Genomic DNA, 14,901 nt, shown 5'->3' on the forward strand with positions numbered 1-14,901 from the left:
GATCATGAAATCCAAGTTTCCTCATCTCCCACCTAACTATCATAGTACCTGCAGTAGATCCAGATGCAGTTTGGAATTCTTGTGTGATGGTCTGGATATATGTCTGCCTATTACACATTATGACCTTCTTCAATTGTCGGTGCTCTCTGTCAGTCAACAGATGAGGTCGGCCTGTACGCTTTTGTGCTGTATGTGTCCCTTCACATTTCCACTTCACTACCACATTGGAAATACTGGACCTAGTGATGTTTAGGAGTGTGGAAATCTCATATACGGATGTATGATGCAAGTGACACCCAAGCATCTCACCATGTTTGAAGTCTCTGAGTTCCACAGAATGCCCCATTATGCTCTCTCACAATATCTACTGACTGTGAATGTCACCGATATGGAGTACCTGCTGGGAGGTGGCAGCACTATGCACCTAATATAAAAAAGTATTTTTTTGGGGGTGTCCATATACTTTTGATCACATAGTGTAAAATTACTATTTACTGTCGCTCTTTAACAGAAGTGATATTCTCCATTTCTTTGTACTCATATACATAGCAGATCATGGGATATTTAACTGCAAGTCATGTGCCTGTGGCCATTATCACTGTAGTACTTCATACATAGTGTCATTAACCCAACTTGGTACCAGTTTTACACACCCAAATAGCATTCAAGTCTAGTTTATACAATGATTTAGTAAAAAGCCTCTTTCTATAAAAAAAATCAGTTCACAATATCTTATGGGAATACCAGTCTTCCCAATGACTGAAAATGCAAAATTATTCCTTTTTGTTGATATATCCATTGTAAGTACTCAATTGTCTAGTCGCAAACTACCATAATTTAAAAAATTTTGTGGCACAAAGATTAGTATTTCTATAAATTCTGAGAATGTCAATGTACCTGTCTTTATATCAGTTTCATATTTTGTCATTCTGTGACAGGTTATTCAAAAAATACATTTTACTATGAACAATCCTGCTGGAAAAACATCTGCAACTAAGCATTATTCAAGGAGTTGAAAATATGCTTCAGTTGTAAATTTCTTTTATTATCACTTGGCCAGTTTTGGGCTCTTATAAGCCTATCCTCAGGTGTTGTAACTTGGTTCTCAGGGGCCACAGCACCAAGTTACAGCACCTGAGGGTGGGCTTATAAAAGCCCAAAACAGATCATGCAATAATAAAATAAATATACAACTGAAGTGATATTTTCAGCCCCTGGTAAATATATTTTAGATAATACTCTACTGTAGACAGCTACCATGTCAGCTACAAAAATCTTACACCCAAACCTCCAGATGCCACAGTCACATCAGTACTAAATACTGTATATCAATAGAGTATGAACCAAAACTACAATTCAGTTTGGGCGATGTGCTGTCATCCAGCTGAGCAATCATGTATGCTAAGTAATAACAACAGAGCACAATGAAAATGTAATTGTGAATGTTAGACATACAGGGCTTCTGTAGGGAAATCAGTAGAGCATTAGTTTGTCATACTAAATGTCACTGATCATGCCAGTTTTGTACTGTAGTATGTGTGAACCTGTTGTATGGAAAAACATGTTCCTGACATATAAAATGACTGCTCAGAGCTTACAGCACTGTCCTGTTGGAAGTTCACTGTTGCTTCATTTATTTGAAAGTAGCAAACCAATGGAATACATTTGTAGTTCCACAGAATAAATGTAAATTATCTGAATAGAAGAATAATGGAATAATTGCATCACACATGTGGAACTATTGATAGTAATAATAACAACAATAATAACAATAGGAATAGTAACTGATTGCTAGAGGTCAGCACCACCACCATTGTTGTAGCATGACATTCATGCACATATGAACAAGTGGGGCTGAAATAGCTGTCCAGTTTGCAAACTACTGCTATTATTACATCTGACATTGCTCTTTCGTGACGTGTACCCTTTGACCATTATTGCTGTCACTGTCAAATTGTTTCGTAGTTATGGTTGTGTACCAACAACAATGGAAATAACTGAAGATGACAGAAAATGTGCAGCATTCCCATGGGACATAATTGATCAGTGGAAGGCATCAAATGACAGCAAAGAGAAAACATTAGACATTGATAAACACACACCAGCTGGAGTGGAAACATTCATTTGTGACCAAGTTCATGGAACAGAGTCAATGACTTAGCTATCTTTACTAGAAGAGTCCTTGAGTGATGTAAATGACAAAATATCATGAAAGGAGAAAAGGGAAGTGCTTTATCCAAAAAACGAGAAAGTCAGAATGCTCAAATATTGGTTTAGTATCAAATAACAGCCAAAGTCAACCAAGACATTTGCACTTTGCATGATATCTACAATGAAAAACAGATTTTTCACTGCACACTGTACACTACTGGCCATTACAACTGCTACACCAAGAAGATGACATGCTAAAGACAGGAAATTTAACTGACAGGAAGAAGATGCTGTGAAATTTCCAGAGCATTCACACAAGGTTATCGCCGGTGGTGACACCTACAACAAATGTGACATGAGGAAAGTTTCCAACCAATTTCTCATATGCAAACAGCAGTTGACCAGTGTTGCCTGGTGAAACGTTGTTGTGATGCCTCGTGTAAGGAGGAGAAATGTGTACCATCATGTTTCCAACTTTGATAAAGGTAGGATTGTAACCTATCGTGATTGCGGTTTATTGTATTGTGACATTGCTCCTCATGTTGGTTGATATCCGATGACTGTTAGCAGAATATGGAATCGGTGGGTTCAGGAAGGTAATATGGAACACCGTGCTGGATCCCAATGGCCTCATATCACTAGCAGTCAAGATGACAGGCATCTTATCCACATCACTGTAATGGATCGTGCACCCACATCTCAATCCCTGAGTCAACAGATGGGGATGTTTGCAAGACAACAACCATCTGCACAAACAGTTCAACAACATTTGCAGCAGCATGGACTATCAGATTGGAGACCATGGCTGCGGTTAACCTTGATGCTGCATTACCGGCAGGAGTGCCTGCAAGGTGTACTCAGCTACGAACCTGGGTGCAGGAATGGCAAAATGTCATTTACAGCATCATGAAGGTCACATCTGTGTTTGGTGACATCACGGTGAACTCACATTGGAAGCGTGTACTCGTCATCACCACTGGCATATCACCCGGTGTGATGGTAAGGGGTGCCACTGGTTACACGTCTCGGTCACCGCTTGTTCACATTAACGGCTCATTGAACAGTGGACATTACATTTCAGATGTGTTTCGACCCGTGGCTCTACTCTTCATTCAATCCCTAAGAAACCCTACATTTCAGCAGGATAATGCACGACCACATGTTGCAGGTCCTGTATGGGCCTTTCTGGTTACAGTAAATGTTCGACTGCTGCCCTGGCCAGCACATTCTCCACATCTCTCACCAATTCAAAATGTCTGGTCAATGGTGGCCAAGCAACTGGCTTGTCACAATACGCCAGTTACTACTCTTGATGAACTGTGGTATCGTGTTGAAGCTGCATGGGGAGCTGTACCTGTACATGTCATCCAAGCTCTGTTTGACTCAATGTCCAAGCTTATCAAGGCTGTTATTATGGTCAGAGGTGGTTGTTCTGGGTACTGATTTCCCAGGATCTATGCATCCAAATTGTGTGAAAATGTAATCACATTTCAGTTCTAGTATAATATATTTGTCCAATGAATACCGATTTATAATCAGCATTTCTTCTTGGTGTAGCAATTTTAATGGCCAGTAGTGTAAGTTGTACCAGTGGAAATGGTGGTGGAAAGTGGAGAGCTAATGTTTGTAAAAGAGAGATACCCACATTCTACAGTGCATGTGATGGAGACCTTCTGTTTATTCTGCAGCCCTACAGATGTACTCTCTAGGTTTACTATTTTCAAATAAATGAAGTGAATGCAGGAAGCCAAAAGAGCATTGTTATAAACTCCGAACATTTCTTTTACACGTCAGGAACATGTTGTCCCATATAATAGTTCCTCGTGTAGTACAATACAAAAACTGGCATGAGCAGGACTCAAACCTACGATGTTTGGTACAACAAACTAATGTTCTTCCAACTTTCATATGGGAACTCTAAATATTAGATGTTCACAGTTATGTGTACTCTGTACGTCAGGTCTTATGTATTGCTTACCATTTACGCATGTCCTCCTGGATGATAGCATGTAGCACCAACTATATCAGAGTTTTGGTTAATAACCTCTGGATATACAATATTCGGTACTGATCTGACTGTCTGATATCTGAAGTTTGGGTGCACAATTAGGGCTAATATTATCTTTTGTGATATGACTGTATAAAGTGAACAGCACTGGTCTGGACCTTCTTGTGCAGTGACAACATCAACCTCTGAGAACAAGAGTCATCACACTCACCTTATAGCACATCTCTCTTCTTAGCTGCTTACAACTGTATTCGTTCATACAGATATTGAGATGATGATGATGATAATAATAATAATAATAATAATAATAATAATAATAATAATAATGTTCTGCCAGTTGTAAAAGGCGATGAAAAGAACAAACCACTAATAGGGCTAACCCCCCTTTTAGTGTGATTAGTTGTTTCAGGACAGAACTAAAGAAGCCTTGGACAAGCACTGTCATGGTTGGGGATGATGCTTGAACCCTATGCCTGTCCACAATGGGAACAACACTGCTAGCCACATGGAAAATTATTTAAATCCAAATAGAGGTGTTTTGCAGGATATGCTTCCTGCAACCACTCTAGAAGGAAAAGAAAGACAGAGGATGAGATGGTCGGTTGAAGTTAACAGACATATCATGTTCTGTTATTACCAAGCTACAAAATTAGGAACTAACACAACTGGATACAGATCACAAGTATACACAACATTTATTACCAGATACACAGAATTAAAATTTTTAACAGAACAACGATTGGCTGATCAGATCTGTGTAATAATCAAAAATAACAGGATACCCCAGTCAGAATTAGAAAACATCAAACAATGAATACTGGAACAAAATAATGTGCAATCAGAAGAAGAAGAAAATACAGTAATTGACTCAAACATCCCAGAGGAAACAAACAAAGAACAACACTTATCAATTAAACAATCAGAGGAAACAGAAATTTTAGGACAGCCACCAGAACCAACACAAATAGAACACGAAGTGACACACATGTTAGATATAGAAGAAAAATTTCAGCTGACATATATAGAATACAAAGACACAAATACAGACATTAGACCATTCTTGCATAGACCCCCAAATAACCCACAAGTCGAAACAACAATAACAACTATCAACACAATCATACACAACAAAATAAATGAAAATACAACTATGGAAGAGTTACAACTACTGGTTTATATAGGACCACTCACTACACTAAACATACACACTAGACAGAGATCAGAACCAACTAACACACAGAAGAAACCCACAAAACCACCATGGCAACACAAGCTACAGATCAGAATAGAAAAACTGAGAAAAGACATCAAACAGCTAACACAATTTATAGGAAATGAAATATCAGACAAAAATGAAAAAGGTTAGGTAAAATCTCACAACAAGAAGTGATAGAGCAATTAGATGAAAAGAAGCAGAAATTACAAGCATTGGCTAAATGACTTAGAAGATACAAAAAAAGTGAAAATAGAAGGAAACAAAACAAAACATTCAACACAAACCAATCCATGAAACATAACAGACATGGAACACTTCTGGAGGGACATATGGTCAAACCTGGTACAACATAACAGACATGCACAGTGGATACAAGCAGAAACAGACACATACAAGATGATACCACAAATACCTGAAGTGATAATTTTGCAACATGAAGTCATCCAAGCTATTAATTCTACACACAATTGGAAAGCCCCTGGAAAAGATAAAATAGGAAATTTCTGGCTAAAGAAGTTCACCTCAATACATTCACATCTAACTAAATTATTTAACAGTTACATTGCAGACCCATACACAGTCCCTGATGCACGTACACAAGGTATAACTTATCTTAAACCTAAAGATCAAGCAGACACAGCAAACCCAGCAACATTTTGCCCCATAACATGCCTACCAACAATATACAAAATATTAACTTCAGTCATTACACAGAAATTAATAACACATACAACACAGAACAAAATTATAAATGAAGAACAAAAAGGCTGCTGCAAAGGACCATGAGGATGTAAAAGCAACTGATAATAGATGCAGAGGTGACATATCAAGCTAAAACTAAACAAAGGTCACTACACTACGCATACATTGATTACCAAAAAGCTTTTGATAGTGTAACCCACTCATGGATACTAGAGATATTGGAAATATGCAAAGTATATCCTAAATTGATATAGTTCTTAAACATAATAATGAAAAAATTGGAAAACCACACTTAATATCCAAACAAATTCAAATAATATCACATCACAGCCAATACAGATTAAGTGTGGAATACACCAAGGAGACTCATTAAGTCCTTTCTGGTTCTGCCTTGCTCTGAACCCACTATCCAACATGCTAAATAATACAAATTACGCATATAACATTACTGGAGCATACCAACACAAAATCACACATTTGTTATACATGGATGATCTAAAACTACTGGCAGCAACAAATCAACAACTCAAACAATTACTAAAGTTAACAGAAGTATTCAGCAATGATATAAATAGGGCTTTTGGAACAGACAAATGTAAGAAAAATAGCATAGTCAAGCGAAAACACACCAAACAAGAAGATTACTTATTGGATAACCACAGCGACTGCATAGAAGTGATGGAAAAAACAGATGCCTATAAATATCTGTGATACAGGCAAAAAATAGAAATAGATAATACAAATATTAAAGAAGAACTAAAAGAAAAATATAGACAAAGACTAGCAAAAATACTGAAAACAGAATTGACAGCAAGAAACAAGACAAAAGCAATAAATACTTGTGCTATACCAATATTGACCTATTCATATGGAGTAGTAAAATGGAGTAACACTGAACTGGAAGCACTCAATACACTTACATGATCACAATGCCACAAATATAGAATACATCACATACATCCAGCAACAGAATGATTCACATTAAGCAGATAGGAAGGGGATTTATTGACATAAAAAACCTACATTAAGACAATTTAAGAAAATTCTTTATAGAATGAGCAGAAACTAGCAAAATACATAAAGCAATCACTCATATAAATACATCGGCTACACCACTGCAATTTCATAACCACTTCTACAACCCTTTAGATCACATAACATCAACAGATACAATGAAAGTAAATTGGAAAAAGAAAACACTACATGGCAAGCACCCGTATCATCTAACACAGCCACACATCGATCAAGAAGCATCCAACACATGGCTAAGAAAAGGAAATATATACAATGAGACAGAAGGATTCATGATTGCAATGCAGGATCAAACAATAAACACCAGATATTACAGCAAGCATATTATTAAATATCCCAATACCACGACAGATAAATGCAGACTTTGCAAACAACAAATAGAAACAGTAGATTACATCACAAGTGGATGTACAATACTAGCAAATAGAGAATACACCAGAAGACATGACAATGTAGCAACAATAATACATACAACTTGCCATACAACATAAACTGATAAAACAACATGTTCCCACATACAAGTATGCACCACAAAATGTACTGGAGAATGATAAATACAAATTATACTGGAACAGAACCATTATAACAGATAAAACACCACCATATAACAAACCTGACATCATACTCACCAATAAAAAGAAGAAATTAACTCAACTAATCGAAATATCCATGCCCAATACAACAAATATACAGAAGAAAATGGGAGATAAAAATTGGAAAATACATCCAACTGGCTGAGGAAGTCAAGGACATGTGGCATCAGGATAAAGTTGACATTATACCAATTATATTATCAACTACAGGAGTCATACCACACAATAACCACCAGTACATCAACACAATACAGCTACACCCAAATGTTATATATACACTCCTGGAAATTGAAATAAGAACACCGTGAATTCATTGTCCCAGGAAGGGGAAACTTTATTGACACATTCCTGGGGTCAGATACATCACATGATCACACTGACAGAACCACAGGCACATAGACACAGGCAACAGAGCATGCACAATGTCGGCACTAGTACAGTGTATATCCACCTTTCGCAGCAATGCAGGCTGCTATTCTCCCATGGAGACGACCGTAGAGACGCTGGATGTAGTCCTGTGCAACGGCTTGCCATGCCATTTCCACCTGGCACCTCAGTTGGACCAGCGTTCGTGCTGGACGTGCAGACCGCGTGAGATGACGCTTCATCCAGTCCCAAACATGCTCAATGGGGGACAGATCCGAAGATCTTGCTGGCCGGGGTAGTTGACTTACACCTTCTAGAGCACGTTGGGTTGCATGGGATACATGCGGACGTGCATTGTCCTGTAGGAACAGCAAGTTCCCTTGCCGGTCTAGGAATGGTAGAACGATGGGTTCGATGACGGTTTGGATGTACCGTGCACTATTCAGTGTCCCCTCGACGATCACCAGAGGTGTACGGCCAGTGTAGGAGATCGCTCCCCACACCATGATGCCAGGTGTTGGCCCTGTGTGCCTCGGTCGTATGCAGTCCTGATTGTGGCGCTCACCTGCACGACGCCAAACACGCATACGACCATCATTGGCACCAAGGCAGAAGCTACTCTCATCGCTGAAGATGACACGACTCCATTCGTCCCTCCATTCACGCCTGTCGCGACACCACTGGAGGCGGGCTGCACGATGTTGGGGCGTGAGCGGAAGATGGCCTAACAGTGTGCGGGACCGTAGCCCAGCTTCATGGAGACGGTTGCGAATGGTCCTCGCCGATACCCCAGGAGCAACAGTGTCCCTAATTTGCTGGCAAGTGGCGGTGCGGTCCCCTACGGCACTGCGTTGGATCCTACGGTCTTGGCGTGAATCCGTGCATCACTGCGGTCCGGTCCCAGGTCGACGGGCACGTGCACCTTCCGCCAACCACTGGCGATAACATCGATGTACTGTGGAGACCTCACGCCCCACGTGTTGAGCAATTCGGCGGTACGTGCACCCGGCCTCCCGCATGCCCACTATACCACCTCGCTCAAAGTCCGTCAACTGCACATACGGTTCACGTCCACGCTGTCGCGGCATGCTACCAGTGTTAAAGACTGCGATGGAGCTCCGTATGCCACGGCAAACTGGCTGACACTGACGGCGGCGGTGCACAAATGCTGCGCAGCTAGCGCCATTCGACGGCCAACACCGCGGTTCCTGGTGTGTCCGCTGTGCCGTGCGTGTGATCATTGCTTGTACAGCCCTCTCGCAGTGTCCGGAGCAAGTATGGTGGGTCTGACACGCCGGTGTCAATGTGTTCTTTTTTCCATTTCCAGGAGTGTACAACTACAGAAATCTGTAATTATTTATACATGTTCAATTACCCGAAAGTTCCTAAAGGTAATGTAACATATACTGTACAGTTAAAAGGAAGTCAAGCTTCATCAAGTACCATGTCACTTTCCATTTTTAACCAGACATAACGTCTGTGAAAGGAAAGAAATAATAATAATAATAATTGGTATGGTTCAATGGCCTGGTGCAAGCCTTTCAACTGAACACCATGCCCATGTCCAAACAGAATTCATACTGGGGAAAAGGAATGTTCAGTTTAATGAGGACTCTAAACAGTATCTCGTTCCTGGTAAATGTGCACATCATTGGGAGGTGAAAGCTAAGTTAAAGGAAAACTGAAATATTATGTGGTCTAACTGGGAGAAGTTATTGTGATATCTTGGTTTCCAGCCTTTTGTTTCTGCTAGACCATCAGCCATGATGTATTGAGATTAATTTCATCAGCTGATCCCAATCTGAGAATCCTCCAACCTCTGAGGGAAATTGTTCAGAATATGTGAAATAACATACCTAACACATACACCAGCCAGACAGACTAATGTCCAAAAGTATAAGAAAGAGGATCCTAGTGTCTGTATGTGTAACTTTGTTCCTCGTTCACTGTGAGACCTGAAAGTGGAGTGAGCAACAAAGATACTGGCACAAAAATTCTTTTGTGATTGGTGGCAAAAATGAAATTCAGTTCACATGAAAAACTCTAATCATATCATCAACCACAAAACTTGATGCAAAGGTTTTTGCCTCCCACTGTGTAGGCAATATTACAGAGGTGAGGCAGACCTAGATCCAGTTGTTTGGCTAACCAGCCAGACTGAGTTTGGATTTCAGGTGGTTTCCCCCAGTTGCCTTGGTATGGACTGGGTTTATTCCCAATCTTTGTATTAGAAACATAACACACAAAAATTTGATTATTTGTACCTTCAGAAAAAAAGTAGTACAATTCACAGAAAGTGGGTGCATACCCTTGTGGTTACTTGTGACAGAATTAAAATGAAACTTTTCAAATCATATATGGATCATAGCCAATCATCAGCAGACAGTGCCATGGTGGGGCAAGTAATGAAGAAAGAGAACATGTTTGGTATAGGTCCCATCATTCTTCCCTGAGGAACACCCATGGCTGTTCAGGCATCCATGAATGGCTCACAGACTAGAATGATGTATTGCCTTTTACCTGTTGGGAAGTCTTCAGTCCAGCTGCATACTCCTCATTCAACATATTTTTATATGAAGTCCTGGGGTGGTAATCAATCAAAATATTTTGTAAAGTCAAGAGTCAATGTCCCATGTGGGAGTATCGATCTTGCCACAGTCTCCAGAGGCCCTCCACCACAAGAAAAGAACAAACTTTGAACTGTGCAGAGGGAGAGTAGTGTGATCTGAGCCTTTGTCTCAGGCAGTTGCAGGTATTTATGTTGGCTAATAACATTCATTAAGATGTATTCATAGCATTTGTTATTTGTGGTAGTTGGCCCATATTACAGCCCATATTATGATATATCCACACCTGTTATTGCTTATTCCCCTCAGAGTGCAATGTTATGACCTGATAACATTAAACTGTTCACTGTTCAGTTACTGCTAGAATTTCATTGTTTCAATAAATTTCACAGTTCATGATAGAGGCTTTTGTAAAGGATAAAGTCAATACTGAAAGACCTTCATTTTTTATTTGTTTTTGTTCAATAATTAGTGCATCCATGAATGACTGTCTGAAGCCTCACAGGCAGAAATATTTATAGGTCATACAGAAAATATATTTTTCACAATGCAGTTGTTATGCATAACTCTGGAGGCATCATAAATGTTTTACCAGTCCTTAACAAATTAAACAAATTAAAAGTCACTACTGCAGAGGGGGTGGGGAGAGGGGCAGTACTGTTCATAATCCAAATTGCTACACATGAAACACGTAAAGATCATTACAGACTACTACCGACAACCTCGTATTAACAACTCCCACTCTGCCTCTTTTCATGGTTGTGTATATAGTCCAACTTAGGGCATATTTACATCAACACTTCCAAAATTATTTAAATAGTTTCAGGAGCAGTGGCAAGAGGGAGGGCTATGGGGGCTATAGCCCCCCCCACCCCCTCCCCTCCCCTCCAATGGAGTATCATATTACACTGGATAAAATGACTTCATAAATCTGTGAAAATATTTCTCCAAGAGATTCAATCATTATTTTTTAAAATTATGTAGCAATATAGGTTGCAATGTATTTCAAACACATTTTAAGGAAAGAACAAGAGCAGCAAATAGCTTACTATCTACACCAATAAATATAATTTAACTTAAAATGGGCATCTTATTATTTATTAATACACAGTTTTTACCCTAAACTCCAAAACAGCTACTAAAATGTACTTTAAGCAACAAGCAACATCAAAGTTTACCAGTTTGTTGGTGGACCATCCCAACTCTCCTTTTGTTAAACTATATTCAATTCCCCCAAACCCCTCCCCACCCCCCTTCTCCATTAACACCCCCCCCCCCCTTCTGACCAACTTCTAGAATCGCCCCTGAATAGTTTTATTTCATGTAGTAATTTTAGCTAGCAACATAATTAATGCACATGTTCTTGTAACTCTCCACGCAGATGTTTGAGCAGACTATCAATGTTTTGCTTCCAATTTAACCTCTCATCAATGGACACACCTAAAAATTTTGAAAATTCTACTTTAGCTACAGACTTCTGTTCAAAGTCTATATTTATTACTGGAGTTGTGCCTTTTCAATTAATGATATTAATTAATCAGCTCCTATTTTCCTGAAGAGCACGTAATTAGGATTCATTATTATTTTATATGTAATGAATCACACCTTTAAATTAAAATGACTTCAAGGTTGTTATATTACCAGGAAACCTAGTACTATGAATTAGTATATAAGTCAATGTTTCAGCAAAAATTAATCAGTGAGGTCAGAAAACTTTTAGATCTCATAGAACTATGAAATTTTAAATTTCAAATGCCCCTATAAAAGAAAATTTCCTTGGCAAAACTGAGGAATATTAAAGATTAGGAAAACACAGACTGTGAAGTAGTTTTGATATTTGTTAGATAATGGTTTTCTGAAAACAAATTTTAGAAATAAATATAGATAGTATATATTTACTCTAAGAAAGATTGCCAAAGCAAGCAGAGATGCTTCATTTTGCCTTTGTTTGAATGCCATAAAAGTATTGTGGTGAGTATTTTCCAGGAGACACTACAATGACAAACAAATAAGTAAATTGGGACTACAATAATAACTACACTACCATGGTAGAATTTAGTGGAGTCTACCATGTTGTGTTAACCCTGTATAAACTACATGTACTATAAATTTAAGAAAATGCTTTACATTCTTAACTGCAGATGGGCTTGGAATAGAGTGCTGCTCATATAATGGATCTCCTCTCCCCTGTAAGAATATCAGTATTGGCTGTTACCCAGCCAAGATACCAAAGGATGATACATACTACGCGGACAAAGGGGTGACGTGTATGAGTGTAGCTAGGTCTAGAAAGACTTACACTTTTGGAGGCATCTTAGGTCCAGCAGAGACAGTAAGTATTTAAGCATTCATTTGATGAGATATGTTACTAGTTTAGGAGAATTGCAGCTTATTCATCACATGACAGACCTCTGAAAAACATTTGGTCTGTGTACAGGAGAAACATCAGAAATGTACATCATGGTTGCAACACTTTTTATGAAAATAAAGACTAATACAGCATTAAAATGTAATACCTAAGAATAAACAGGTTTATTTACTTAGAGGCACAAGTATCAAGTTTTATTGAGCCAAATTTACCAGTTTGTCTTTCATGAATTTTTCCGCTGATTAACAGCATTTCTCCATCAGTGAATCTGTGGACATAGCTCCATGTGTACTACTGCATCACAGTTTAATTATTATATTCATAATTATAAATTACAATTATGTAAAATTATAAATTTTTACAATTATTATAAGCCTGCATTACTATATACTGGAGATTATGAGAGAATAGTTCAAGTTGGTGTATGGAAGGCGTACAGTTTTCTTAATTTCGTTTGTCATATGTATGAGCAAAATTGTCTTGCTTGAATAATTCCAGCCACAAATACAGGATGATAACAATTCCATTAGCTTAAACATATGGTCCAGTTACTGCTTTTAATTTTCTAAACAATGGATGGCTGGTTCTGTCTAATGCATAAATCAGATATTCTGAAAAGTTTTTTCTGTATTTTTAGTGATTAGATTAGATTAGATTAATACTTGTTCCATAGATCATGAATATGACACTTTGTAATGATGTGGAATGTGTCAAGTTAATAAAAGATGTCTGTACAAGATATTACATTACACAAAATATTGCATGACACTAATGTTTAAGTTTTTTTTCTTAATTTATATCTAAAAATTCAGCCAATGAATAGGAGGAGTTATCATCCAGAAATTCTTTTAATTTGTTTTTAAATGTTGGTTGGCTATCTGTCAGGCTTTTGATGCTGTTTGGTAGGTGACCAAAGACTTTTGTGGCAGCATAATTTACCCCTTTCTGTGCCAAAGTCAGATTTAACCCTGCATAGTGAAGATCATCCTTTCTCCTGGTGTTATAGCTATGCACACAGCTATTACTTTTGAACTGGGTTGGATTATTAACAACAAATTTCATAAGTGAATGTATATACTGTGAAGTTACTGTGAGGACCCCTAAATCCTTAAATAGATGTCTGCAGGATGACTGTGGGTGGGATCCAGCAATTATTCTGATTACACATTTTTGAGCAATGAATACTTTTCTACTCAATGATGAATTACCCCAGAATATGATGCTGTACAAAAGCAGTGAATGAAAGTAGGCATAGTAAGCTAATTTATTAAGATTCATATCACCAAAATTTGCAATAACCCTAATAGCATACGCAGCTGTCAGACATTTCAGCAGACTATCAATGTGTTGCTTCCAGTTTAACCTCTCATCAATGGACACACCTAAAAATTTTGAAAATTCTACCTTAGCTACAGACTTCTGTTCAAAGTCTATATTTATTACTGGAGTTGTGCCATTTACTGTACGGAACTGTATATACTGTGTTTTATCAAAATTTAAAGAGAGTCCGTTTTCTGAGAACCACTTAATAATTTTGTTAAAAACGTCATTTACAATTACATCACTTAGTTTTTGGTTTTTGCATGTTATTACTATACTTGTATCATCAGCAAAGACAACTAACTTTGCATCTTCATAAATGTGAAATGGTAAGTCATTAATGTATATCAAGATCCGTAAAGGATCTGAGACCAAACCCTGTGGGACCCCATACTTGATAGCCCCCCTGTTTGAGGAATCAGCTGTTGTTTTAACATTACATGAACCAATTATTTCAACTTTCTGCATTCTTCCAGTTAAGTATGAATTAATCCATTTGTGCACTGCCCCCCTCCCCCCCCCCCCCCCCCACCCCCCTCAAACCATAATGATGTAGCTTATCTATAAGAATTCCATGA

At 38.3% G+C, this 14,901-nt stretch overlaps 1 protein-coding gene across 3 annotated transcripts in view; it reads left to right on the plus strand.

The window, feature by feature from the left end:
• The window catches only part of LOC126292143 (peroxidase-like), a 221,567-nt gene that overhangs the window by 145,974 nt on the left and 60,692 nt on the right, over positions 1-14,901 (plus strand). For all 3 annotated transcript variants that reach the window (XM_049985980.1, XM_049985981.1, XM_049985982.1), the window contains exon 6: positions 12,777-12,967. In XM_049985980.1, the coding sequence (XP_049841937.1) occupies positions 12,777-12,967 (191 nt within the window). The remainder of the gene's footprint in view (positions 1-12,776; positions 12,968-14,901) is intronic.

The sequence above is a fragment of the Schistocerca gregaria genome, chromosome 9, assembly GCF_023897955.1.
Source record: "Schistocerca gregaria isolate iqSchGreg1 chromosome 9, iqSchGreg1.2, whole genome shotgun sequence".
Taxonomy (NCBI): Eukaryota; Metazoa; Arthropoda; class Insecta; order Orthoptera; family Acrididae; genus Schistocerca; species Schistocerca gregaria.